Source organism: Podarcis cretensis (genome assembly GCF_951804945.1).
Source record: "Podarcis cretensis genome assembly, chromosome: 6".
NCBI lineage: Eukaryota > Metazoa > Chordata > Lepidosauria > Squamata > Lacertidae > Podarcis > Podarcis cretensis.
In genome coordinates, this window is record NC_137175.1 from 71,680,303 (window position 1) to 71,707,547 (window position 27,245).

At 43.3% G+C, this 27,245-nt stretch overlaps 1 protein-coding gene across 5 annotated transcripts in view; it reads right to left on the reverse strand.

The window, feature by feature from the left end:
* Window positions 1–1,846: 1,846 nt before the first annotated feature.
* MCOLN3 (mucolipin TRP cation channel 3) overlaps window positions 1,847–27,245 on the reverse strand; it is a 30,369-nt gene continuing 4,970 nt past the window's right edge. For 4 of the 5 annotated variants that reach the window (XM_079981489.1, XM_079981488.1, XM_079981487.1 and 1 more), the window contains exons 2-14: window positions 21,857–22,089; window positions 18,964–19,131; window positions 17,226–17,379; window positions 16,407–16,491; window positions 16,226–16,322; window positions 14,430–14,529; window positions 12,918–13,030; window positions 12,659–12,808; window positions 11,439–11,540; window positions 11,183–11,305; window positions 10,134–10,340; window positions 7,278–7,408; window positions 1,847–4,074 (exon numbers count right to left, since the gene is read on the reverse strand). In XM_079981489.1, the coding sequence (XP_079837615.1) occupies window positions 4,068–4,074; window positions 7,278–7,408; window positions 10,134–10,340; window positions 11,183–11,305; window positions 11,439–11,540; window positions 12,659–12,808; window positions 12,918–13,030; window positions 14,430–14,529; window positions 16,226–16,322; window positions 16,407–16,491; window positions 17,226–17,379; window positions 18,964–19,131; window positions 21,857–22,087 (1,668 nt within the window). In that variant the 5' untranslated portion in view covers window positions 22,088–22,089 and the 3' untranslated portion in view covers window positions 1,847–4,067. Of the gene's footprint in view, window positions 4,075–7,277; window positions 7,409–10,133; window positions 10,341–10,607; window positions 10,951–11,182; window positions 11,306–11,438; window positions 11,541–12,658; window positions 12,809–12,917; window positions 13,031–14,429; window positions 14,530–16,225; window positions 16,323–16,406; window positions 16,492–17,225; window positions 17,380–18,963; window positions 19,132–21,856; window positions 22,090–27,245 lie in introns of those variants that run through there. The other variant, XM_079981491.1, reaches the window with a different exon arrangement.

Genomic DNA, 27,245 nt, shown 5'->3' on the forward strand with positions numbered 1-27,245 from the left:
GACAGCGCTGGCCCCTGGCCTCTTAAGTGAGATGGGCGCACAACCCCAGAGTCTGTCAAGACTGGCCCGTACGGGCAGGGGTACCTTTACCTTTACCTTAATACAGCTGCTGTGGGACAAGATGGTTGGACAGTGTTCTCAAAACTACCAACATGAATTTGACAAAACTGCGGGAGGCAGTGGAAAACAGAAGTGCCTGGCGTGCCCTGGTCCATGGGGTCACGAAGCGTCAGACACGACTAAATGACTAAACAACAACAAAATACAGCTGCATCTAAAAACTGCACATGGCAAGTGCTATTTTATGAAAGGCCAGGATGATTGCCTCTTCTAAGATGCTGCAGTATGATGGATAATTCATCACGGAACTCAAATGACACAAGATGTGATTGCAACAGCTTTCCAGATGGATTCCACAAATGATGGTTTGTGGCAATGCTTCTATTCTTCTGCTTAGTGTATGTATGTGTGGGGTTTTGTGTCAGCGTCACATGTGTGGGTTCTCTTACTATTCGCTTGTTGTATTTCCTGGTGGTAAGAGAGATTGGGGGGGTGGCCTAGGGTGTGGTTGGTTGTCTTTGGTTGGCTGTAGTGAGATTTGTTTTTGTGTGAGTGGGGTATGTATGTGTGTGTTTTTGGTTAGCCAGATTGATTTGTATGGTGCCGGCCAATTCTCCTTGTTGTCTTGTTGGGCTGTGTATGTGTGAAACGGGCACCTAACCTAACAATGTATGCAACACTAATGTCTCAAAACAAATGAAACTGATATGTAGAAAACACAACTTGAAAAAAGAGGCAATGCATGTATTTTTGTAAACTAAGAAATCTTTAATAAAAATATATATTTTTAAAAAAGCACAAATGATGGTCGTCAACAGCTAATAACCATGATAGGCTAACAGAGCATTTCTGCTTCAAAATAGAATGCATGGGGGCAAACAAATAGAGGTGCCGCATTTAATTCCTTGAACAGGGTTTGAAATTGTGTGTGGTGCCTACATGAGTAGAAAGGACTAACTTGCCCCAGAACATACAGGAAGTTAGCATGAGTTCATGTTGCCTCTTTGTAAAGCCTGAGTAAGGCATTTCCTTCCATTCTCAAGGTCTTAGTTGGAGTAAATAACCTGTAAGATACCTTCTCACTCTTTAAGACTTCTATGACAAGCAGGATTCAGCAGGTGCCACTTTTCATGGTAGAAAAAGGCACATCTTTTTTTACTTTTAACCTGTTGGATAGGTGTTAAGAGCCGCAAGAGCTGTGTCAGAAAGTGGGTGAAAACAACCCTAAAATTGGCAGTGGTTAAGTGATACATGATGAGGCTTAAGCTTGCCTGGAAGACATGACTTTGAAGCCTTGTTCCTTCATTCCAATCAACAGAGGCAGCTCTGCTTACTTAGTGATAAGATAAAAGTTCTATAGCCTTAAAAATCTAGTCAAAGGAGGAAGGTCATCAGGAGGCACCAAAAAGACAACAGAGAAGGCAGCTGCCTAATATTCTGCTGGAAGAAATCCCAGAGGCTAGGTGCCAGGGTCCTTGAAACAGAAAAACGTTTTTTCTGGACTTGCCCCCAAATAAATAAATAAATTCTGGTGCACAGTGACATTAAAAGCAGAAACAATTGTTTTTGTTCACTGTTGCTGCTTTCTTTTGGTGGGTTGCAATCTGGATGGTAGGCATAAAGGATTTTAGTGGGAGGTGGAGCTAATCTTCTTTGTAATAATTCAACCCTGCAGTTTTATGATTCCGCTTTCTTTTACCATTCTCTACAAACTTGGGTAGATCCATTTTAGCCAAACCGCAACGATAAACATTTTCCAAAATACAAGAAAGAAGCAACGAGAAAGTGCAGGTTGAACAAAAATTTATTCTCAGTGTCAATATTAATTAACGTTCAAGTTAAATACTTAACCATAGCATCCTATAAAATGTGAACAAACAACACATAATGTTTTCCAAAGTTTGTACACAGTACATAAAAAGTCTTTCTGCTCATTCAGTAGTACTCTGTCATGATCGTTGCTTTTACATTTGAAATATTTAAAAGTCTAAAAATAGATTTCCTTTATTTTTTCACATTTGCTTTCTCAGTAAATACATTTTAGCAAATAAGGCATCTATAAAAGTCGGGTTCCACATAAAGGTTTTGGACCAGTGTTTAGCAGTTCTAACATCTAACACAAGTTGCAGAATTGTTTTAAGAGCTATATTAAGAGTAGTTCTATGTGCTTGCCCACTCTTACGTTATTGCAAATAGTCTGCACTTGTTTAATATAAAGGCTTGAAAAATTACACTACGTTTGCAATAAAATGTGTTCACATCTCTGACCACCTTGTTTCGTGTTAATGGATGTGAAACACAGGAATGTCCCTCCTTCTTTCCAGCAAGTGTCAATCCTGGCCTCTTTGTCCACTTAAATCAAAATAATGGCAGAGAACACCAGCCACTAAGACTTTGTTTACACCACATTGAAGAAACCTGAACATCTGTGTAGCAAATTAGAAAGATTTTTATGCGGTTTCATCAACGAAGTTGATCAAACTCCTTTTTCAGAAGGATGGAAATCCCATTTTCCAGCTACTGTTCCTGCTAAGTGCTATCAGTTCATTTGAGTGTTTGAGAGGAACTGCCTCCTTCCTGTGAGTGAGACCCTTCGGGGGGGGGGGCATCTACCAGCAGAGACTGGGGACCTGTAGCCCTCCAGATGTTGCAGGACTATAACTGGAGGGCCACATGTTCTCCAGGCCTGCCATAAAAGGAGGCAAATTCTATCTGCATGATTTCTGGTGGAGTGTATAATACTCTGCCTTGCCAACCCAGTTCTCACTGTCATTGGTTTAATCTTTTTTGTCTAGCCAAAGACTACAGCAGTTTCCTGTGATATTAGAAGATTTAAAGGGGATAGCTTTTCTGTACCTAACACAGAACTTTCTATAGGCTAGATAATACCCAGGTTGTCCATTGTGGAGCAATTTTTTTCTGCTCTGTTGTCCGAAACAGCACATGCTTGAGACACCAAATTTGCAGATGCGTTAAATATAGAACTATTTTCTGCGCGCGCACACACACACACGGACCTGCTGGGTCACACAGTGCCATAGACCAAGTGTAGAGAAAGCTTGAATTGAAATTCTTGTGCTTTGCAGTTATATTTTTAGCATGATTTTTTCACTTTTAATACCATGTAAACTCTTAATTCTGTTAAATATATTTTATTTCTTATTTAATTATGCTTCTTTGTGTGGGGCAGGAAAGCCAATATGTCGCCCTCTCGTCAGCCCCAGCAAGCGTAGCCAGGGATGGCAGCAAACATGGGTCGGGGATGGCTGGAGATCTAGTTCATCCAGAGAACACCATGGTGGCTACCTCTGGCCTAGAGTCTTTCTATTCAACTCATCCAAACAACTTATTGTTTAATGCACTAAGACACTGAGTTACGTCTAAATATTGGGTACTTTTCAAAGATGTTTTTATCAGACTGAAGCCCAGTGCTCTTGTTCTAGAAAAAGAAGTGCCAGAACTCACCATGAACACCTCCCTCGTTCTCACAGAATGGCAACAGCACCCACCTGAGATGTGCTGGAACTGAGTTCCTGTGAGTTCCCTCTGAAAAAGGCCCTCCTGAAGCCCATTAGGTTTTTACAAGTTTTGATAGTCTCTGCAGTCTCACTTTGGCCCTGATCCCTTGGCAGCATCAAGAAGGCCACTGCCTCAACTTGTAATGCAGATGTGTACACAGAACTAAAACAAACAAAGCAGTTTTGAAAAACAACTAGTGTCCTTAATCATTAGTGGACAGTATTCACACATGGTGCCTGTAGGACTAAGATAGTAATATACCTATATTCAACAATGCTTCTAAACCCAGGCAATTCTGCTTTGATTTTTGCTGAAGTTCTAATGAATGCACTAGGAAGTAATTACAGTTAGCTAATCTTGCAAGGACCTTCGTGGGTGTTTCGTGCCTTGTGTACAGGAATTTTCTCTTTGATGGTTCAGTTAAGTATCTGTAATGAGAGCGCCGTCCAGGAATCTCCGAATATATTCAAGAATTCTTGCTTTTCTCATTAAGACCTTGAAAAGGGGGGACAGATCAAGATTAGTTCCTTGGAACACAACTAATGGAACAACTAAAACTATAGCATAGTTACCTGGAAATAGTCTCAGTGAACTCAATATTTATTTCTAAGTAAACTTGCTGTATTGGGACGCGGGTGGTGCTGTGGGTTAAACAACAGAGCCTAGGGCTTGCCGATCAGAAGGTCGGCGGTTTGAATCCCCGCGACGGGGTGAGCTCCTGTTGTTCGGTCCCTGCTCCTGCCAACCTAGCATTTCGAAAGCACGCAATGCAAGTAGATAAATAGGTACTGCTCCGGCGGGAAGGTAAACAGCGTTTCCGTGCACGGCTCCAGTTCACCAGAAGCGGCTTAGTCCTGCTGGCCACATGACCCGGAAGCTGTACGCCGGCTCCCTCGGCCAGTAAAGCGAGATGAGCGCCACAACCCCAGAGTCGTCTGCGACTGGACCTAACGGTCAGGGGTCCCTTTACCTTTAAACTTGCTGTAGGGTTGTACTGCATGTCTGATAATTGAATTGATTGTGCATGTAAGCAGTTTCGGCTGAGCTTGGTGTGCTCAAAACACCGTATCATTTGGTTTCATGAAGCAATACTTCTTGTTTTGTGCGAAAGACATTATGTGTACTGCATTTTACGGGCAAGATCACATTTCTAGTTCCTGCCAAAAGAGTGCAGTGATACATGCTGTGGCCCATTGTTATGGCCCTGCATTAAAACCCTTCCCACAACATGTTTCTTCTTAATGCATCATCTGGATCCCTCATGAACGTGCCTTAAGTTTGGGGTCATCAGTGTGTCCAGTTCTGGGCACCACAGTTCAAGAAAGACACTGACAAACTGGAACGTGTCCAGAGGAGGGCAACCAAAATGGTCAAAGGTCTGGAAACGATGCCTTATGAGGAACGGCTAAGGGAGCTGGGCATGTTTAGCCTGGAGAAGAGAAGGTTAAGGGGTGATATGATAGCCATGTTCAAATATGTAAAAGGATGTCACATAGAGGAGGGAGAAAGGTTGTTTTCAGCAGAAAACAGAGAAGCGGACACGGAGCAATGGTTCCAAACTACAGAGAAGCGGACACGGAGCAATGGTTCCAAACTACAAGAAAGAAGATTCCACCTAAACATTAGGAAGAACTTCCTGACAGTAAGAGCTGTTCGACAGTGGAATTTGCTGCCAAGGAGTGTGGTGGAGTCTCCTTCTTTGGAGATCTTTAAGCAGAGGCTTGACAACCATATGTCAGGAGTGCTCTGATGGTGTTTCCTGCTTGGCAGGGGGTTGGACTCGATGGCCCTTGTGGTCTCTTCCAACTCTATGATTCTATGATTCTAATGTGGTACCCTCCACTCCTTTCTTTTGATACCTGCCAATCCCAATTTTTGGATTTTTAAAAATTTACCTCAGGCTACCTTGCTGGAAGGGACGCGGGTGGCACTGTGGGTTAAACCACAGAGCCTAGGACTTGCCGATCAGAAGGTCGGCGGTTCGAATCCCCACAACAGGATGAGCTCCTGTTGCTCGGTCCCTGCTCCTGCCAACCTAGCAGTTCGAAAGCATGTCAAAGTGCAAGTAGATAAATAGGTACCACTCCGGTGGGAAGGTAAATGATGTTTCCGTGTGCTGCTCTGGTTCACCAGAAGCGGCTTAGTCATGCTGGCCACATGACCCAGAAGCTGTACGCCGGCTCCCTCGGCCAATAAAGCAAGATGAGCGCCGCAACTCCAGAGTCGACCAGGACTGGACCTAATGGTCAGGGGTCCCTTTACCTTTACCTTGCTGGAAAGCTCAGATTTCCAGTGGCACCCCCTTTCCAATTTGTTTCCCCCTGGATGCCTCTTGGCCCCACACAGGCCCAGAGATATTCCAAGAACATGAAGCAGGCAGGGCGATTTGTTGCCCTGTTTGTTGGCAGCCCCAGTTGCCTTTGAAATGGGGGTGAGGAGTGAAATGTTATTGTGCTGCAACTCCCAACATCCCTGAACTATTGACCAGCACCGGGAGAGGGCAACCTGCCACTCAGGGCACATTTCCCCATTCACACACCCGTACCTCATTCTGGGCCTGCATACACTGATGCAACTGGGAGACTTTCACTTTCCAGATGCCCGAGAATCCTATCCTGCTCAATTGTTAATTTTTTGCTACTCTCAGATATGCTGCTTCAATGCAAATCTGTGTGAATATAGGTATAAATGACTATGGAGCGTGTGTTATGCATTTCTACCTAAACCTGGTGTCATTTGGAGCTGCCCAAAGCACATTTCTAGATGGTTTTTAAATCCACAGGCCCTTATAGCTATACTAAATCTGCCCCCCCGGGGGGGGGGGGTTATCACATTTAATAACATATCAGGCAAATGCAATAGTTCAGGCATAGGCCTGATGTTTGGGGACTACAACTCCCATCATCCCTAGCTAACAGAACTCAGTGGTCAGGGATGATGGGAGTTGTAGTCCCAAAACATCTGGAGGGCTGAGTTTGCCTATGCCTGCAGTAGTTTGTATTCAAATAGAACCAAGTGCATCTTTGCAGAGGGTGTTTAATACAGAGTGGCTCAATGCTTATTTTGGAGTATAGAGTAATACAGGCACTCCCCCCACCTCCACATGTTTGACTCGTGCATGACCACGCATACACGCGGCACCGGGAAATAATTCAATTCATACCCAGAAATGGTAGGAGAGAGTGTGAAAGTCCTTGTGGCTCACAGAGACACCCTCCCCAGAGCCCAAAGAGTACATCAGTGTGGGTGGAGGAAGCTTATGAAAAGACAGGCCGCACAGTGGGGCTTTGTTTACGCTGCTTAGCCTCCCCAGCTAGCAGCTGGCGTGCAGGGAAGTGCAGCAGCAGAAGCTGTTTTCCTGCATGCCCCCCAGCCTCCTGCTGACACCAGAACTCCAATTCTAGTTGTGGATATTTTTGGATACAGTATTTTTTTGTTGTGGATTGAAGAGAGAGCAGCAGGGAGGGCTTTTAGAGGGTGCTCCCCACTTCACGCAGGTTCATTTATGTGCATGGGGCCCCAGAATGTAAGTGGGGAGTTGCCTGTATAAACTTCAGTTCTGTAATCTGGCAACTGCCAAATTGGAAACTGTAGCAACCAGTTCAGTTTTGCATAATTGGGGTGGAGCAGAGAGCACAAGCTAGCAGTGATACTTTCTGGAAACAACTCTCCGTATGGGTTTGCATTTAGTTACTAACCTTTTACAGCAGCAGAAGATTGTTACAGGGCCTTCGTCTTCTAACCTGTACCTCCCAGAGTTTGGTAGATCTTTGCACTGTGCTACGAATGCACGGAGCTCTGTCTCTGGAAAGCCTTCTTGCTGGTAGTGCTTTAAAAAAAAAGTGTTGTTGTTAGCATCAATGCACAGAATCTCAAACAAACCACTGTACACAAATCAATGGAGAGATGTAATTTTAATTGTTATTCAGCATACCATTTCACCTGTTGTTTTTTTAAAAGGGGGGGGTTGGAGTGCTGTGGGTGGACTTGCTGGGTAGAAAAACTGGGCTAGGAGAGAAGGATAAAGTGGTTTATTTTATTTTAAAATATTTTTATATAAAAGGTAAAGGTAAAGGTACCCCTGCCCGTACGGGCCAGTCTTGACAGACTCTGGGGTTGTGCGCCCATCTCACTTAAGAGGCCAGGGGCCAGCGCTGTCCGGAGACACTTCCGGGTCACGTGGCCAGCGTGACATCGCTGCTCTGGCGAGCCAGAGCCGCACACGGAAACGCCGTTTACCTTCCCGCTGGTAAGCGGTCCCTATTTATCTACTTGCACCCGGAGGTGCTTTCGAACTGCTAGGTTGGCAGGCGCTGGGACCGGGCAGCAGGAGCGCACCCCGCCGCAGGGATTCGAACCGCCGACCTTTCGATCGGCAAGTCCTAGGCGCTGAGGCTTTAACCCACAGCGCCACCTGCGTCCCTTTCGCCACCAGGTATTTTTATATACCTGTCATGTAAACGTGCAAAATGCACTTTCTTCAAACCATGGGAGACAAATCTTCAAAGTATGAAGGAAAATCATATTCTTGCTAATGCTTTCCCACCTCCCCACAAAACTCCCAAAACAGGCTAGAGATTAGGGCAGCACATGCACAGTGCCTTGATGCTTGCCTTAAAAAAATCTGCTGGTACTAATTCTCAGCTGCAGACTCCAAGGTCTTTCTTTAATGTCTGATGCAGATAGATGCTGGAGATGTAATGCTGAAAATGCATTGCATATGATGCAGGTGTGTCCAGTGATATTTTCCTTTGGGTCTGAAGTTACTGCTGGCATTAATTTTGTCCTGGAGAAATCCTAGATATTTGCAGTGTCTACGTACTTTTAAATTATATTCCCGTGGTATGGGAACCAACAGCAGGACATCAAAAGTGTATGTCAGGGAACTGCCATCAGTGCCGGAGGGAGAGAGCAAAATCCAGAGAGATTCCAGAGAGCGTCCCGGGATTGGGAGAGGCAGCCCATCTTCTGGGGAAGAGAATCAGCATAGCACCAGTGGAGAAGGGGGGCAGATGGGGGAAGCGGCGAGGCGGTCCCATGACTCCTTGCCGGGGACCAGCGGGGAGAGTAGGGGTCCTCCGCTGCCTACGCCCTCCTTGCGCAGAAGGCTTTCGCGCAGAGAGAGTAGGAGGAGTCTAGGTGTCAAAGAGCTTCTTTGCTGGAAGAAGTTTAAGAAACGCCCACTGACGGATTCTGCCAGCGATTGAGACAGCCACGGGTGAGTGGCTGTCTGGACAGAAAAGGTTCACTCAGGCAACCCAGCCAGGTGTTTGCACCGGCTTACGCACAAGCAACCCCTAGAACCATTACAGTGTATCTAGCAAAACCTTCTGGTTGCTGGGACTTCAAGCGTTTGGGAAACCCAAAATCTACTATGCAATTCTCCAAGTACCTCACTGCAATTGTTGCATTGGAATGTATTCCCTATAAACATCGAATTCATTTGGATATCTATTGGGACGTTTGGATGGCATAGAAACATATATGTTTAAACTGGGGCTGATTTATTTGGTGGCCCTTGACTGCTTTATGTGAGTTGGTGTTTTCTTCTACGTCTTCTCTTTTTCTTTCTCAACTCCAACGCTAGCAGATGAGGATTTGTATTTAAGTATTTACATTTTTAAATGGCAAGTTTAATTAATAAAGAAAAGAAATACAAATTCTCAGCTGATAAAGAGCTGGAGAAGTCTGAAGTGAAACAGGTGGCCTGCCACCTACTTCCCTTCAAACCTAGAGCCTAAAGTGGAAAAGAATGGGGCTCCTTCTTTCCACAAGAGACCAGCTGCGAACCTTTTTGCTGAAACAAGATGTTTTGGCTCAAGCAGCCAGACTGCAGCAGTTGTCCCCAGGGCTGGCCCCCTCTAGAGCAGTGGAGAAGTTTAAGGGAGAAGTTTCTTAATAACTGGGGAGTGGGAGAAAAACATTAACATTGGTTCCCTACAAGGAAATAATAATAAATAATAATACATAATATTTTATTTATACCCCACCCATCTGGCTCGGTTTCCCCAGCCACTCTGGGTGGCTCCCAACAGAATATTAAAAACATGATATAACATCAAACATTAAAAACTTCCCTAAACAGGCCTGTCTTCAGATGTCTTCTAAAAGTCAGATAGTTGTTTATTTCCTTGACATCTGGTGGGAGGGCATTTCACAGGGTGGGCACTACTACCGAGAAGGCCCTTTGCCTGGTTCCCTGTAGCTTCACTTCTCGCAGTGAAGGAACTGCCAGAAGGCCCTTGGAGCTGGACCTCAGCATCCGGGCAGAACGATGGGGGTGGAGATGCTCCTTCAAGTATACTGGGCTGAGGCCATTTAGGGCTTTAAAGGTCAGTACCAACACTTTGAATTGTGCTCGGAAACCTACTGGGAGCCAATGTAGGCCTTTCAGGACTGGTGTTATATGGCCGCTCCCCGTCACCAGTCTAGCTGCTACATTCTGGATTAATTGTAGTTTCCGGGTCACCTTCAAAGGTGACATAGAGCGCATTGTAGTAGTCCAAGAGGGAGGTAACTGGAGCATGCATCACTCTGGAAAGGTTCACACATACCTTAACTGTTTCATAGGTGTCTGTAATGAGGGCAATGAAGAGACTCAGAACCATGTAGATAAAAAGGCTAATGAAAGAGTAGAGGTAGATCCGACTGAACAGCCAAACCAAGTAGCTTTTCTGCTGCATCTTTGCAAAAGTAGCAAACATGTCATCTCCGTTTATCAACGAAAAGAGACATTCAGAAACCATGTTCAAGGAACGGAACTGGAAGAGAGGAACCAGAACAAAACAAAAAAAGATAGGTGTTTGTTTTTGACAGATTAGTGAAGCAAGTTCAAACAAACATGTTATATACCTTATTGGGGATGTGTGGGTCCCTGCCACACATAGTGTACAGTAAATACAGTGGTACCTCAGGTTACAGACGCTTCTGGTTACAGACACTTCAGGTTACAGACTCTGCTAACCCAGAAATAGTACCTCGGGTTAAGAACTTCACTTCAGAATGAGAAGAGAAATTGCGCAGCAGCGGTAGCAGGAGGTTCCATTAGCTAAAGTGGTGCTTCAGGTTAAGAACAGTTTCAGGTTAAGAACGGACCTCCGGAACAAATTAAGTTCTTAACCCAAGGTACCACTATAGTAGATCATTTGGACAGTACTTTAATACTATCTCCGTATACAGGGCCATACATAGGAATGGACAGGCAAAACTGGAGTCCCAATCAGAGGTAAACTGGGTGTTGTGGGCATAATCTAATTTTGTGCAGATTGCCACTCGTGCAACAGAACTCCTCTCCTTTTCCGGTGTGCCTCCAAAATATGTTACAGAGAGTCCTCCAACTCTTCACAGCAGATTCTGAGGCTGCACACAAGGCTGCAGGGGAGAGGAGAGGACAGTGAAGTCTTGTTACACAAGCTGAATGCGATTCTTCTACACAGACAGCTTTGGAAACTACTCTGTGTTTGGGGCATGCTGCCCTAAATAAAATCCACGGGTGGCTTTCTCATCTCCCTCAGTAGGTATGGTTTTTTATGGGGCAGAAGGAGCTAAATAAATTTATATGCAAGGCTTAAACGAACAAACAAAAACCCCTAGATTGCAATACCTTGACGTGATATGGGCCCAGCACAATCCAGCCGCAGAAACAATAGCCCAGATAAATCATAGCAGCACAACAGCAAAATCGGATGACGTTGGGCAAAGCCGCACGTAGTGTCAAAATAAGCAGCTGCAGAAAACAAAACAAAAAGCAAAACAATCCAGTGTTGCCGATCAGACTTCAGCCCTGCATTCAGTACAGCTAGATAGCAACAGGAAACAAAATAAATGCCAACAGCATGGAGGTCCTAGGTAATCCTTACATTGTACTTCTGAAAGAAGCCTAGGTAGCGAATCACTCCAAGCCACACGAGCATGGTGGAGGTTCCCAAGAGGATGCTGCAGACATCGTAGCTTGTTAGACTCTGTACGAAACAGAATTTTGGAACGTTTTTAGCTGTTTTGTATAACTACCCAGATTAGGTATAATAGCATTGAATCTTAGTCACATTATGGTGGTGATTGGGAGGATGGGAGCAAGGTAGATCTGGATCACAACCTGCCTCCTTATCAAACACCTGTCTTGGTGAGATGTAGCATTTGATAAGATACGTGGACTGCATTTTGTACAAGCTGTCCTAGATAAAACCCTCTCTATTCACTATAAGACAGGAGGCACCCCAGATTTGCCAGACAAAAATCAGGGGGAAACATCAACTACTTTTGCAGCAATAGCAGACAGGTAAGGCCATTCTTTTCCTGAGGGGTGTCACTATGACCCAGGTGAACAAGGAGCCTCCAGAGACAAGGTGCACTGGAGAGATAAGTAAAGCTGCTTCTAGATCAGGGTTCCCCAGCTGTTTTTTGTACAACTCCCATCATCCCTAGCAAGCAGGAGCAGTAGTCAGGGATGATGGGAACTGTAGTCCAAAAACAGCTGGAGACCCAACTTTGGGGAACCCTGTTTTAGATGAAATTAGTATTTGGAAAGTGGTGTGTATTAGAACATTAATTTAATATACATGCACAACTGACGATATTCCTCCACGTGCCCAGAGATGCTTCTGGCTCCCACTTCATACATTAAACTATGGGACTCACTCCTACAGGAGCCAGCAATGGCCTCCAAGTTGGACGGCTTTAAAAGTAGATTAGACAGATTCATGGATTAGACAGATAAATGGCTACTAGCTATGGCATCTGCCTCCACAGTTATAGAAGCAGCAATGCTTCTGAATACCATCTACTAGAATCTGGTCAGCCTCAATGTAAGAACAGGATGCTGGTCTTGATGGGCCATTGGCCTGTCCAGCAGCATCTTCTTATCATCACAACATGAATGGGGGGGGAAAGCAGGCAAAAAATATTTAGGCAGCAATCCCTAGACCTACAAAGCTGGGAGTACACCCCATTGAACTTAAGACTTATTTCTGAACTGACATGTATAGGATTGCTGTTAACCTAGGATGCCAAGAAATTAAAGGCCAGTTGAAGAGCAGAGGAAACATTTGTTTCCTGTTCAGCATACAAGCCTGCTACCTACCTTAGCTTGTATCTCCATCTTCAGCGTAGAACCAATTAGTGTTAGAACATCACTAACTATGATCATGATATACCAGCCATTCACAAATTCCATCTGATCTGTGAAAGAGACTTCTTTCTTATAGTGTTGTTGGAAGAAAGATACAAATTCCTGAGAGAGGGGACACAGACATAGAGGGAAAAAAGGAGAGGAATTATTATATGAGAAGCTGCAAACGACAATACACTGGGAAGTGCCGTCCAGCCTACCCTAAACTCACCCTCTGCAGACGAACTCCTTTAATCACAGATCGTGTGCAGAGAACCAGGGATGCTAGACATGTCAATATGACAAAGGCGTCAAAGATCATCATGTAGTGCGTGTTCTTCTGTACTGGAAGAGAAAGAGGGGGAAAACCCTAACAAACTTGTAGGTAATTGTCATTCCCTCCTCCACCCCATTCTCATTCACACCAGTACGTTTGTGTAGGCCAGAGTAGTATCTTACAAACGTAGACTTGCCATGGAAAGATATAATGATATTTGGAATTCATTTTTATAAATACCATATTAGGCTAAGGGCTAATAACTACAATAACGTTTCATTTTATTTTATTTTTGTAATGTATACAATTTCCTTTTCATTTTTTGTCCTTTTTCTTTTCTTTTGAAATTCATTTTTATTAGATTTTGCAAACAAACAAAAAAAGTTTATAACAATTCCAAATACATATCCATTTAAAGAGATTTCTCTCTTGTGACTTTCCCCCAGCCCTTCCATGGGTTCTAATGTGAACATTTTCAGCTGCATATTATTTCCTAATCTATATTTTGTATTCATCCATATTATGCATAATACCTGTTACATTACAAGTGATATTAAAATCCTGCTAATGTTTTCATCTGCTTACAGTGGTCTCCTAAGTAAGTTATAAATTTTTCCCATTCTTTTTTAAAGTTTTTGTCCTCTTGGTGCCTGAGCTTTCCAGTCAGCTTTCGGCATTTCGGCTAGTCCATCAGCTTAGTTTGCCATTCCTCTCTGGCAGGGACTCTTTCTTCCTTCCATCTCTGGGCTGGTAGCATCTGTGCAGCTATTGTCGCATACATAAATGTTTTGTTTTCTACATGGGTACTATTCATTTTTGTGTTTTATCTTACTCTGTGCACTTGTAATTATGTACTTTTTATTTTTCAGTAAAGTGTGCATATATTCTCTCTCTCTCTCTCTCTGTCACTGTCACACACACACACACACACACACACACACACAGTGTGTGTGTTTGTGTATAAAAGCCAGACACACCTTTATTGAGGTCCTGGACTTCAGCCCCAAAGCCAATGGCAATAGTTTTTTATTTTAAGAGAGTGTTAAATGTCATCTTGCTAAATATGCCTTCCTTCTCCTTCTCAAATATGTAACACCAACAATATCCATAAACTGCTTATCTTTAAAAAGTGCTAAATGAAAAGTAGCCCTTAGCAATGATTCTATGTGAGAAGTCGATTTCCTATTGGGAGACTTGTCCTCAGTGGAGATGAGGTTTCTATTTTTCGTTAATATTTCTATCATGGTGCAACTTGGGTTGGCCAAGCAATTCTACTAGTCAAAGTTTTCAGCGAACTTGAGGGAACATGCTCATGAATATGAAACCTTCAAGGAAACAGTCAAAGCCGATACAGGGTGGAATTCATCCTTTCCCACCTGTTGCACTGATTGAATTTGCATTTTTTTAAAAGACCTGGACATTGAAGAAGATGAGACAAGAAACCTTGAATATGAGATTTTTACTTACGTGATCCAGAAACATGCCAGTCTTTACATTCCTTGATGGCAATATCGTTGTCTAGGCTAATTTTGATTCTCCCACTGTGTGCTTTGTTATCAAAGACTATCTGTGGGGTCAGAGACAAAAAAGCAGTTATCTATTTGGAAAGAAAGCTCTTAAGCCATATATCATACTCACGTGCCGTTAAGACAGGCTGGATCTGACAAACATTCTTCTAGCAAGACACATCAGATTGAAACGTCTTATGATTCCCAATTGTTTGCTCGAAAGCAGTTAAATGGAAGCAAAGATGAATAGTTGGCTGCAAGCAGAATTTGAAACACAGCGGACAAACACAATGTTTTGCAACTTTTCATGCCATTCCCAGCATTAGAGAGCTTTCCACGGAGATACTACACACCACTCCTGGGGTAATAGCATTCACTTTTAGAAGATAAGCAAGTGTCTAGCACAGGGATAACCAACACGTAGTGTCTGCCAGTTGTTGTTTGATTATAGCTCCTGTTGGCCCCAGCTAACACGGCTCATGGTCAGAAATGATGGGAGATGGACCACGTCTGGAGAGTGTCACCTTGGCTATTCCTGGTTTAGCTATAACTGCTGCACCATGACAGCCAAAATTATATTCTTGAAAACAGGCCTGGAGTTGGCGCCTGGAATCCTTGGGCAGCTGGCAATGCCCACAACCGATGATTGACCCGGAATCTTCTTTTTCAAAAATCTCTTCTGTGCTTCAGTTGACACCAGGCAACTAGGCTTGGAAGCCACCATTTTAATTTCCCACAGTGCCTTGGCAAAACCTCAGCTAGTGAGATGAATTAAAACAGCAGCTCATTGTCTAGCACTGATTGGAGTGCTGCTGTCCAAAACCACCAAGTTGGCCCGCCAGGACCCAACATATAAGTGGTCCCCCCCCCCAGTACTTCTGCAAGGATGCCCTTAGCACACTGATGAAATCTTTGAAGTCAAAATGGCTGAACTGCCTCAAGGAAAATGGGGCTTCGGTGCTCTGCGCATCTTCTCAACATCTCCCTTGGCTATTATCACTTTGTCCATGCCTCTGTCGGCATCCTTCAGATCATGCCCTTCCAGCCATGACAATCCCCTGATCCCTGGTGCGACATAAATCAGTGACTCAGACTTCAAAAGTCTGAGCACACTATATTAGCAGAGCATACTGTGCAAACAGAACAGGCATGAGGCTTGTGGAAGCATACTAACAGCTAAAGATTTATTAAATCAGGACAAAGAAAACATGTGGTCTCCCTTTCTTCTCCTCAGAGAGACAGTGAAAAGCAAAAGCTATACACACAATGGAAGTTCCCAGCAACTGTGCTGGTATGTAAACAAACATATGACATGCAACAGTTCCATGTCTGCAACTAAAGGTGGAATGGAATTTTCCAACATCCTCATCCTCCATATACTCCACCGGCAAAATCCAAGTTGTAATGGAAAAAGAAACATGAATTTATACTTCATAAACTGGATATCCCTGAAGTGCAAGTCCATACACTTTACCTATGTTCCATATGCCTTAATATTGTTTAGTAAGTATTTGCAAATGGTGAACCAAACTATTGATGTTAAAATAACAGAAATGATCCCTGCCACATGACTTGGCATCTGGTGCCCCTTGCAAGGGATAGCTTCAGCCCCATGATTTGCTAGGCCCTTTCTGCCTCGCACATCTTCTTGAAGCTTTGAGTTCACAATTCACCCCTTTTCCAAGCTGCCCTTTGGAAAAACTGGTTGGGGCCCTACAGCAAATGGGAACATTTCAACCTGAAGCCTGTACTTACTGTCAGAGTGAAATCATAGCAATCTGGTAGTTCGTGATGACGGACCGTCTGGAGATTGATAGCCTTCAGTTTGAACGTGAGCTGCAGAGTCACAAGTCTAGAAGAAGAGTTTGGGGATTTTATTTCACCATTACCAACAACAACATGCGAGTGCACCAGCAACCGAGAACTCCCGCCTCACCTATGGAAGTCTAGAGTGAAGTTGAAAACACTCTTCCCCAGTGTCCTGTTTTCCAAAGGCAGCATGGGTTCCACATAAAAGCATTCTGTGAGGAAAAAACAAGACAGATTTTGTGGGAAGTACTCTGCATCTCGCAAGGCAAAGAAGAGTGTAGATCAGTGTTTCCCAAACTTGGGTTCCCAGCTGTTTTGTGACTACAAATCCCATCATCCTTAGCTAGTAAGACCAGTGGTCAGGGATGATGGGAACTGTAGTCCAAAAGCAGCTGGAAACCCAGGTTTGGGAAGATCCTGCTGTCCACAAGGGTAGGCATGTTTGATTTGACATGCATTGGGAAGCTCTCCCTTTGATTAAGTTACCCACCATGTAACTTCTTCTCCCTGTACCGTGCCCCAGGAGAAGGAAGAAGGAAGTGGTGGTTGTGATCTTGGTATATAGCCACACACAACTTCATTGGGCAGTTAAGGATAAGCCCCTCAGTGTCAGGACTGCCGCCATCTGTTTTTCAAATGTGGGGCAATGCTGAATCAATGTGAAATGGGCTCTTATTTCAGAATGAACACCAGTTTCTCAATAAATAAATAAATAAAAACCAGGGGAAAACAGCAACACAGTGGATCTAGATTATGTATGTGGGCTATATAGGGGGGGAGGAAACCAAGTACTTAAGTCTCCATTGATTCTAGAATGAGATGGTGTGTGTACAAACCTCAAGAGTAACAGTTGGTATTGCATATGAGTGATGACAGGAAATTGACCTCTTCCCCACCCCCTTCTCTCTCTCAAACACAAGACTTGAGTAATAAAAATATATATTACCAGTTTCGATTTCTGGATCAATATCAAAAGTGTCATTTCCAGGACAAATGGTTCCTCGCTTGTAGAAGTATTGGCATATGGCCATAGGTGTCTCTTCGGCTCCTTTCTTCTCGTAGGCGTGATTTCCAACAGATATGGTACGCAGCTGTAAATACTAACCCAAAACTGACAGATGGTTAATGAACCCATATGAACCTGCCTGACAATCAAGAGAAAGCTCAGATGACTCTCTCTCCATCCTGTTGATGCACGATATCAGATAAGCAGATACCGGAGGCAGGGTCATCCCAGTGGTGGTTCCAAATGTGTGTGGAACGTCCTCCCTTTGGAGATATTCTGGTCCCCTCTCTTGGTTTTTAGGTGATCAACTGGAGTCTAACTCTACAAAAGTTTATGCCATAATAACATTGAGGTGCCACTCTTTGTTGGTGTTGCTGCAGCAGACCAGCACAGACCACCTCTCTGGAAATATTATTTAAAATACCTTCGTTTCAACATGCTTTTAATGTTTAATTTTAAATGTGCAGCTTTGAATGCATTTTATGTTATTGGCTGCATTAGGTTTTTGTAACTGTAATTACAAAATAACATTTTCTATTGTCTTGTCTTTGGTGTTTATTCATTTTGTAAACTCTTCGGATTTTCAGAAATAGGTCATCCTCCTGTCAGGTCAAGGGAGCATCTGAGGACATCCAGATAAATGATTAAATCTACATAGATAAATTTAGTGTTGTTCTCTGAGCTATGTTTGGTTTCACTGGGTTTAGTTAAATTTGTATGGACAAAGTCGAGATCGGAATCTTCATTTTATTGAGCTTCTATTTGCCTGCTTCCCATAAATAAGCAAAGAACAAGCAATTAGGACAAAGATGAGCAGTTTCTTTGCCCTTTAAGGATTTTTCACGAGGAGTTTCACAACAGAAACCCAAATAGTTGAAAACCAGCAAGTGACTACAAGTGACTCACAAAAAGCACACTAAGGCATGTACCAATTTGAATGAGACTGTATCTACAGGCTCTTGAACTATGGTAGTTTATAAGTGGGAAGGAGTTTCTGGAATTCTGATTTGGGAATTAAGTTTGGCTCATGAGGATGGTGTTATCTATTAACTATTACTATGCTCAGACGCTGAAGACAAATAACGGGTTAGCCTGCCTGTGACCCTGCAGAATTACTACAGAGCCGGCCCTATCATTAGGCAGGATGAAGTGATCGCCACAGACTACTGGTTTGGGTTTCTTGAAAGGCCAGCAAATGGTTAGGTATTTAATCATTCTTGGATTTTTACAGCCAGAGGCAAGGAAGAGCACTTTTTTTGGGGGGGGGGTTGCCTCAAGAGCCAAAATAACTTGACTGGCCTTATGTATTCTGCACCTAGATTGGCAGCATTTGCTACTCTGCCTCAGGCAGTACAGTCTCTTGGGCCACGTGGAAACAAGATGGGATACAAGGAAATCCTTATACTGTTAGCCTTGCCAAACAGGTAGGTAGCCAGACAAGGACAGAAGCAGGAAAGATGTCAAACAAAACCATAAAATTCAGAGAACAGATTTGTTCTACTACCCATTTTCTGTGCAATTAATGCTCACAAATGACTTTAATATGGAGTAGTAGCTTGGGTTTTTTTTAAGCTAGCTTTAAATTTCATGGAAAACGGCACCCTTGTAGAATAACCCCAGCTGCTATATTTATTGTATTGTAAATTGCTTCTAGATGGCTCATAGGAAGTGAAGTTACCTGATTTATTGCAAAATAGATCTGATCATAGACATCCATCTGTGTATAAACTGCATAGGTGTCATCCAGTCTGTCCGTGTAGCCTTTCAGGAAGAGATGTTTAAAAGCCACTGTGTTCTCCTCTTTAAATTCCACTACCATTTGGTTGCTTAACCCAAACACTACCAGCTGAAGGCAACCGCACACAAAAAGAAAGAAAGAAAAGAGAGCAAAAGTTGTTGTTTTTTATATTCCAAATAATTTCAGCTGGTTAAAAACTGCACATTTCTACACAGGTCATTTCCCTGCTGCATGGACAGCTATGGCTAAGACCATATTTATATTTATCAAATTTATATCCCACCCTTCCTCCTGAAAGATCCCAGAGTAGCAAACACACATCTGTAATTTAAAATAAAAACATATTTAAAAACAGTGAAAAACATCCCTTTTAAAAATGAAACGCAATAAAACATGTACCATATTTTTCGTTCTATATGACGCACCAGACCATAACACGCACCTAGTTTTTGGAGAAGGAAAACAAGAAAAAAATATATTCTGAATCTCAGAAGCCAGAACAACAAGAGGGATCGAAAGCAGCGATCCCTCTTGCTGTTCTGGCTTTTGGGATAGCTGTGCAGCCTGCATTCACTCCATAAGACGCACACACATTTCCCCTTACCTTTTAGGCGGGAAAAAGTGAGTCTTTAAGAGCAAAAATACGGTAACCAATGATGGGTCTGGATAGGCCCGTCGAAAACGTTTTCAGCAGGCATCTAAAATAATACAGTGATGGCACTTTACCATAAACTTGGGACGTGGGTGGCGCTGTGGGTTAAACCACAGAGCCTAGGACTTGCCGATCAGAAGGTCGGCGGTTCAAATCCCCCACGACGGGGTGAGCTCCCGTTGCTCAGTCCCTGCTCCTGCTAACCTAGCAGTTCGAAAGCACATCAAAGTGCAAGTAGATAAATAGGTACCACTCCGGCGGGAAGGTAAACGGCGTTTCCGTGCGCTGCTCTGGTTCGCCATGCTTGGTCCTGCTGGCCACATGAACCAGAAGCTGTACGCCGGCTCCCTCGGCCAATAAAGCGAGATGAGCGCCGCAACCCCAGAGTCATCCGTGACTGCACCTAATGGTCAGGGGTCCCTTTACCTTTACCATAAACCTATAAGGGCTGAATTCAGAACTGCAACCTTATTATTCTCTTCGGTTTTTAATATGATTTGGCAAAGAAAAAGTTGGCAAGGTAGGAGTATATTCTCAGTTTACTGGGTGTATCCCTCCCTGGTTCCAATCCATTGTTGGGCCTTGAATGCAAGTAGTGGATTTCCTGCAAATTTAACCTTCACATCTCTCTCACTCTATTTGCACATAGAGCTTATTATCTGGGATCTGCAAAGGTGAAGACAGTGCAATGGCTATAAAACTGACTCTAAATATATGTCGTGGGACGCAGGTGGCGCTGTGGGTTAAAGCCTCAGTGCCTAGGACTTGCCGATCGAAAGGTCGGTGGTTCGAATCCCTGCGGCGGGGTGCGCTCCCGCTGCTCGGTCCCAGCGCCTGCCAACCTAGCAGTTCGAAAGCACCTCCGGGTGCAAGTAGATAAATAGGGACCGCTTACCAGCGGGAAGGTAAACGGCGTTTCCGTGTGCGGCTCTGGCTCTGGCCAGAGCAGCGATGTCACGCTGGCCACGTGACCCGGAAGTGTCTCCGGACAGCGCTGGCCCCTGGCCTCTTAAGTGAGATGGGCGCACAACCCCAGAGTCTGTCAAGACTGGCCTGTACGGGCAGGGGTACCTTTACCTTTACCTTTAAATATATGTCAGCCGGTAGCGCTATGCATTCTGAGACAAAGGACAGTATGACACCCCCTCCCCTCTCCATGTGCAGAAGCTGACTGGCCTGGAGGTTGTATTTTGCTTCCAACACTGTTGTGGAGGGGTCAATTTTGCAACCAAAAAAATAACCATTGATGACAATACAGGCTGCATACACGCCATACATTTCAAAGCACATGGCTTCCGCCAAAGAATCCTGAGAACTGCAGTTTGTTGAGGGTGCTGGGAATCGTATCTCTCTGAAGATACAGTCCCTAGGATTCTGTGAGGGGGAAATGTATAGTTGTATATTGTCCACCATGCTTGACGCAACAAGCCAGATTAGGAGGCCCAGGGCAGGTCATGTGACAACAAAAGTCTAGATCATGGTTTCTCAAACTTGGGTCTCCATCTGCTTTTGGACTACACTTCCCATCATCACTGACCACTGGTCCTGCTAGCTAGGGATGATGGGCATTGTAGTTCAAAAGCAGCTGAAGACCCAAGTTTGGGAAACCCTGATCTAGAGGGCTCCGAAAGAACAACCGGGGGTAACTCCCACCTGTCACTTTGCTTAGTGGCATAGCTGGGTGTTTATCGGTCCTCCAATATCAGAGGAGATTATTTTTCTCCCAAACTTCCATAATTTGAAACACTGAAGCCATTTCCCTTTTATTTCAAGTTTTGACATTTTCCATTAGTATTAAAAGTACAGTGGTACCTCCAGTTGCGAATGGGATCCGTTCCGGAGCCCCGTTCGCAACCTGGAAGGAACGCAACCCACATCTGTGCACGCGTGGGTCGCGATTCGCTGCTTCTGCGCATGATGTCATTTTGCACGTCTGCGCATGCGCAAGCGGCGAAACCCAGAAGTAACCCTTTCCGGTACTTCCAGGTTGCCGCAGGATGCAACCTGAAAAGACGTAACCTGAACCAAACGTAACGAGGGATGACTGTAGTTCCGGAAATGTATTTCTCAAATGAGTATCTCAATTCAGTATCAAAAGCCTCTTGCAGTCACGTCCAAGCAACATAAGATGGCTTTGGGGATTTCTAAAAGGCAACTTGCAGCTTTCCCATTGTCTCTCACCTGGATAGTAACCATGGCAATTTTCAGAAGTTGTATCCCAAGTTTCCAAGGCTTCCTCCCCCGGGCCCAGAATTTTTCACAGGGGTTCATGAAGAAAAATTTAAGTTTCCTTCTCAGCTGATCTTCCAGAAGCAACTCCTGACACATTGAAGGGCGCCTCTTGTAGCTGTAAACGTTTTCATCATCATGGGAACTGCAGCTGCTTACAACCACCACTTCAGGGTTTTCCATTGCTGGAACGTGCAACCCAGTGATTAAACCAAAGAGACATTAGCAAGCTCAGAATGACTAACAGAAAATATTACACTTGTGGTTAGGAGCATCTCTACTATATGAGCTGGACTATCGTCTGCATGAAGGAATCAGACAATCATAGAATTGTAAAGTTGGGAGGGACCTTCCAGGGTCATCTGGCCCAACCGCCTGAGGCAGTGGTTCTCAAAGGGTGTGGCAGGTGAGGATGGTGTGGCAGGAAGATTCAAGGACCATCAAAGAAACTTTTAAACATTCTGGTGTAGCATCGTATCAGAATTTTATTGTATTTTTTAATTTGCAGAATCTGGACAGATACATTTTCAAAACGAGAGCGAGAACATCAAATGATGTTGGGGATAATCCTCATTTTGACCCTGAACTGCCGTTCAAACAGAGTGCTAGAGAGAATAGCATTAGCTATTCTGCTGCAATTCTCCACAACATGTCTTTGTGAACAGGGATTTTCAACTCTTGACAAGTATGAAAGATCAGAAGAGAGAAAGCCTTCTTTGTGTTGATGAGGAGATGAGAGTTTGCTTGTCTCAAATTAGACCTAATATAAATGAGATTACCCAGCAAAAGCAAGCTCATGCCTCTCTCATTCAGTTTGAATACGTACATAAGGTACATATGTAAGAGGCTCGTTTACAATTATATTTTGGGAATGGTCCCATGTTCTTATGTAGCTGCATTGTTTTTATACTTTCTGGATGTCCCATGATCATATTATAAAGTAGTTGTGTTCTATGTTATATATCAAGCACTGCCAGGAGTTGGTTTCTTTTTGTTTTCCAAAGTATTTCTTATCAATAGGAAGATTTGGTGTGGTACGACCAAATTTTTATTCTGAAACTGTGCCCAAGAAGAAAGAACCACTTTGAGAACCACTGCCCTTAGGAGTGGCACAGCCCAGATGTGTACGGTGTAAAACAGAAACCAGGTATATACACTCATCCCAAGGACCAGCCAACCCATATGATCAGGCTTATTAGGTCATCAACTAAGCACAGCAGGGAAGGGTGAATTAGTTAAGAGTACAGAAAAACTAATTCACACACAGTTCCCATGCTTCACTCACAGAAAGCACTATTTTTAGAGATGAGCAATGGAGGCATTTTCCATAAACGCAGTATTTCCACATCTTGGTTTTTTTCTGGTTTTCCTACTAGAGTTTGGATACAATAGAAGACAGATTTGTTGATGAGTTTCAAGATGGCGCCGAGGTAAGACGCTCTTATCGGAGCTCAAAGAGATCTTTTAACTAAATGTTGCCGGCTCTCCTCCCTTTTGGATTCTATTTCCTTTCATTATTTCGCTGTGCGTCTGAACATTTTATCTTATCTTATCCTCCTCGGTGCCGGGACTTAATGAAGTTAAAGAAGTTTTAACGAAGGCTCTCAGACATTCCCTCTCGAGCACTAAGGCACTCCCTCCCAGTTACTCGTTACTTACCTCGCAGCAGTCCAGCTAGGACCGAATGAGAATTGAACGAGATTGTGACCAGAGAACTTTAGCACTTTATCATTCTATTTAGAAGTCTGATCTCATTGATTTAAGAATCTAGTAATGAGAAGAGGCAAAAGACCCAGGTGCCTTGATATAGAAACTGACACAGAGCCCTCTGGTTTTAAACAGAGTAATCTAGATAACTACCTGCTACCTCAAAAACAGCACGTATCTCCTCCCAAAACCTTCCTCAACTCCTTACATGGAAAGATAATTGAAGAGATATCCCTAGGAGTAAATGAGGACAAGGCTACTACTCCCATAACCGAGGCACAAGCACTAATTGATAGAAAGGTGGAGCTGCTGGAGGAATGCTGCCTATTGACTGCTCAAACAGTTCAAAAAATCTTTGAACAATTACAAAACATCTCCAAGAAGCTGGATAACCCAGATGAAAGGAGGCAACTCACTCCCTTTTTGCCATCCTTAACAACCCCTGGAAATAAACAGAACAAATACAAATTTATACCTCTAAACCAGTCAAAAATCAGAGGAAGCCCCCCTCACTCAATCAACCTGATACTGAGGCCATGTGAGATTGTTCTCCACATTTTTCCATATAGAGGACCCCTACCTTACTGGGAGTCATCTTTCTGGGCCAGACACCATCTAAATCTGCTCCTTGGTTCTGAGGGCGGAAGCATTGACTTAAAAGCAGTCAAGAGGCTCACTAACGACGGATATTCCAAAAAAGTACTACTAAGATTTGGTAGTCATAGAATCCCAACTAAAATCTTAAGGGTAAAGGCTCATTTAGCCCAGAAAGGAATTTTTCCGCGCCGACATTTTGAAGATATATCACCCAGACCATTGTTTGCATCTAAAAGACAGAATAAGATGAACAAGGCCATTCCGCCAGAAGCCGACATCTCCCCTACCCCCGTGGAAGAACCCAGTAGATGGGAGAAACCGCAGTCAGCTACCCGGAAAATTACGCAAGAAAAATCCAAGCTCCCAAACCATGCGACTGTAGCATCAAATAACAACCTCGCCCTTGACACAATAGACTGGACTGTCCCAGAAGAAGAAGATCTGCTGAGTAATTTTGCCAAGTTACCAGATAAAGAACAAATAAACATACTCAGTAAATTGACGAAACTACAGGCCAGATTGACCGAAATTCACCGACAAGGTCAACAAAATGCAGTAGATACAATACACAATCAAACTTTACACTTGCCAGCCTTTTCCCCAAAATGCATAGTCAAAAAGAGAGCTGCAAATGGAACTTTCAAATGTATAGATGCAGAGCTACAAATCCAGCCGCCTTTAGAATATGAAACGGCAAGGAAAAACTCCAGTAATGAGACTACAAACTCCTGGCTGAGATATCAAATACTAGCTCCAAACGAAATAGGTACCCCTTATTTAAGTACCACAAAGGACTCTAACTTTGCCGAACAAAAGATGACCTCCAACAGACCTGACACACCGAGCTCAACACCTAATGAGGCCAAAGAAATGGAAGTAGAGACTAAAAATAGTCCTACTGTCCATAATAGCCCACCAACCACAGAAATCTCTCAGGAACAAGGAACAGTTAAGGAAGAAAATCAAGAAAGGGAGGAAATTCTAATTTCCCGCACTTTAAAAAAGAATCTAAAAGATCCACCATTACGTCCCCCACCGAAAGCAGCGACAAATGGCTGTATCTGCACAAGAAAAAATTCCTCGCTGGACTTAATGACAGAACTAGAATGACTAAATGCTGTCAACCAGCCACCAACCCAAAAACGGATCCTACGCCTGTTGTCCTGGAATATCGCAGGGTGGGGAAACAAAGACGGAGACCCAGACCTAATGAACTTCTTTAAGGATTTTGAACTAATACTCCTACAAGAAACATGGTCAACTAGAGATATTAAAATTAACGGATTCATCTCCTATACGAAACCCGCATTGAAAACAAACACGAAGGGCCGGCCGAAAGCAGGGCTCTGTTGTATGATCAAAGACAACTTAGGGTTTGAAATCAAGCAACTAGAAATATGTTTACCACTTGCACAAGCTCTACTTTTAACCCAAAAAAAAGACTCTTTGCTACTTGTAAATGTCTATATCCCCCCAACCAAAAACAACATCAGTAGTGAAAATTGGTCACAACTAACCTTTTATATAGAAAATCTGTCCGATAAATACCCAAATGCCTCACTGATAATAGCAGGTGATTTTAATGCCAGAGTGGGAACCAACAATGAACAACTATGTAGCAAACTAAATTGGAATACTGATAATGATATCGCACATGCCCTGAAAATAGGACGATTCTCCAGAGACAGGGTTGTTAACAACGAAGGCTTACGCCTACTTGAATTATGTAACAACTTTAATTTGCAGATTGTGAACGGTTCAACAAATGGCGATAGAAGCGGGGAGTTTACATACTTCTCCCCCCGAGGATGCAGTGTCATCGACTATATTCTTGTCCCTTATAATATTATAAATTCGATCACGGACCTCAAAATTGGAACGCGCACTGAAAGCGATCATCAGCCATTATTGCTGTCTATTAGCTTAAAGGACGAAACCAAAATAACTAAGCACAATATCATAGAACCTTCTCAATACAAACAAATGACCCAATTAAAATGGTCCCAGGAAATGAGTGCAGAAGTGGGGCATAAACTTACAGCTAACCTGAGAAAACAAGTATTATTCAACTTAAAGACCACTAATTCCTACTGTGATATTCCTAAAATTTATAATGAAATCTTCCAAATGCTTGTAGAGCTTAGTACTCCACCTAAAGTTTGGGAACTTAAATATAGCGCTAGCCCTTGGTTTGATGATGAATGTTTCCAGCTAAAAAGAAAACTGCGCCAAACATTTAAAAATAATCGCACTAAACTAGAGCCCTCTTATCTTGATGAAAAAAGAAAATACCATTATATTCTGGCCGAAAAGAAACAGAAATACGCAACCCAAAAATGGCTACAATTATTCGACTCAATTCAGAGTAAAAACAACAAAGCGTTCTGGAGCCTAGTGTACGGAGGACTGAAAGCCGAAAATCAACTAACTCTGCCACCAATTGCAGAATCCAAATGGTCCCAATACTTTACATCTGTATTTAACAATCTACACGGTGAACTTAAAGGAAATGAAACCATTAAAAATAAAATTAATAAACTCCAGGAGTGGCCAAGGGTAGAGGAAGAGGAAATTAGAGAGATAGTTAAAAACTTCAAATCGGGGAAATCTCCTGGGCCAGACGGTCTACCAATAGAACTATTTAAGACCTATATAGATTGGTGGGCAGAACCCTTAGCTCAATTGTTTACTCTTATAGATAAATATGGGACCATACCTGAGATATGGTTAAGATCAATAATTATTCCAATCTTTAAAAATGGCGACCCAAAAGAACCAAGGAATTATAGACCGATAAGCCTACTATCAGTGATAGGGAAAATCTACGCTAAGCACCTCTTATCTAAACTTCTTACCTGGATGAAAAATCTAAATTTACCAGGGAAAGAACAAATAGGTTTCTCCAAAGGTTGCTCTACTCTAGACCACTGTCTTACACTTATGCATCTGGTTGAAAAATACAGATCCCAAAGGCAATCTAAGATATACGCTGCTTTTGTAGATTTTCGTGGTGCATTCGACTCAATTGACCGCCCAA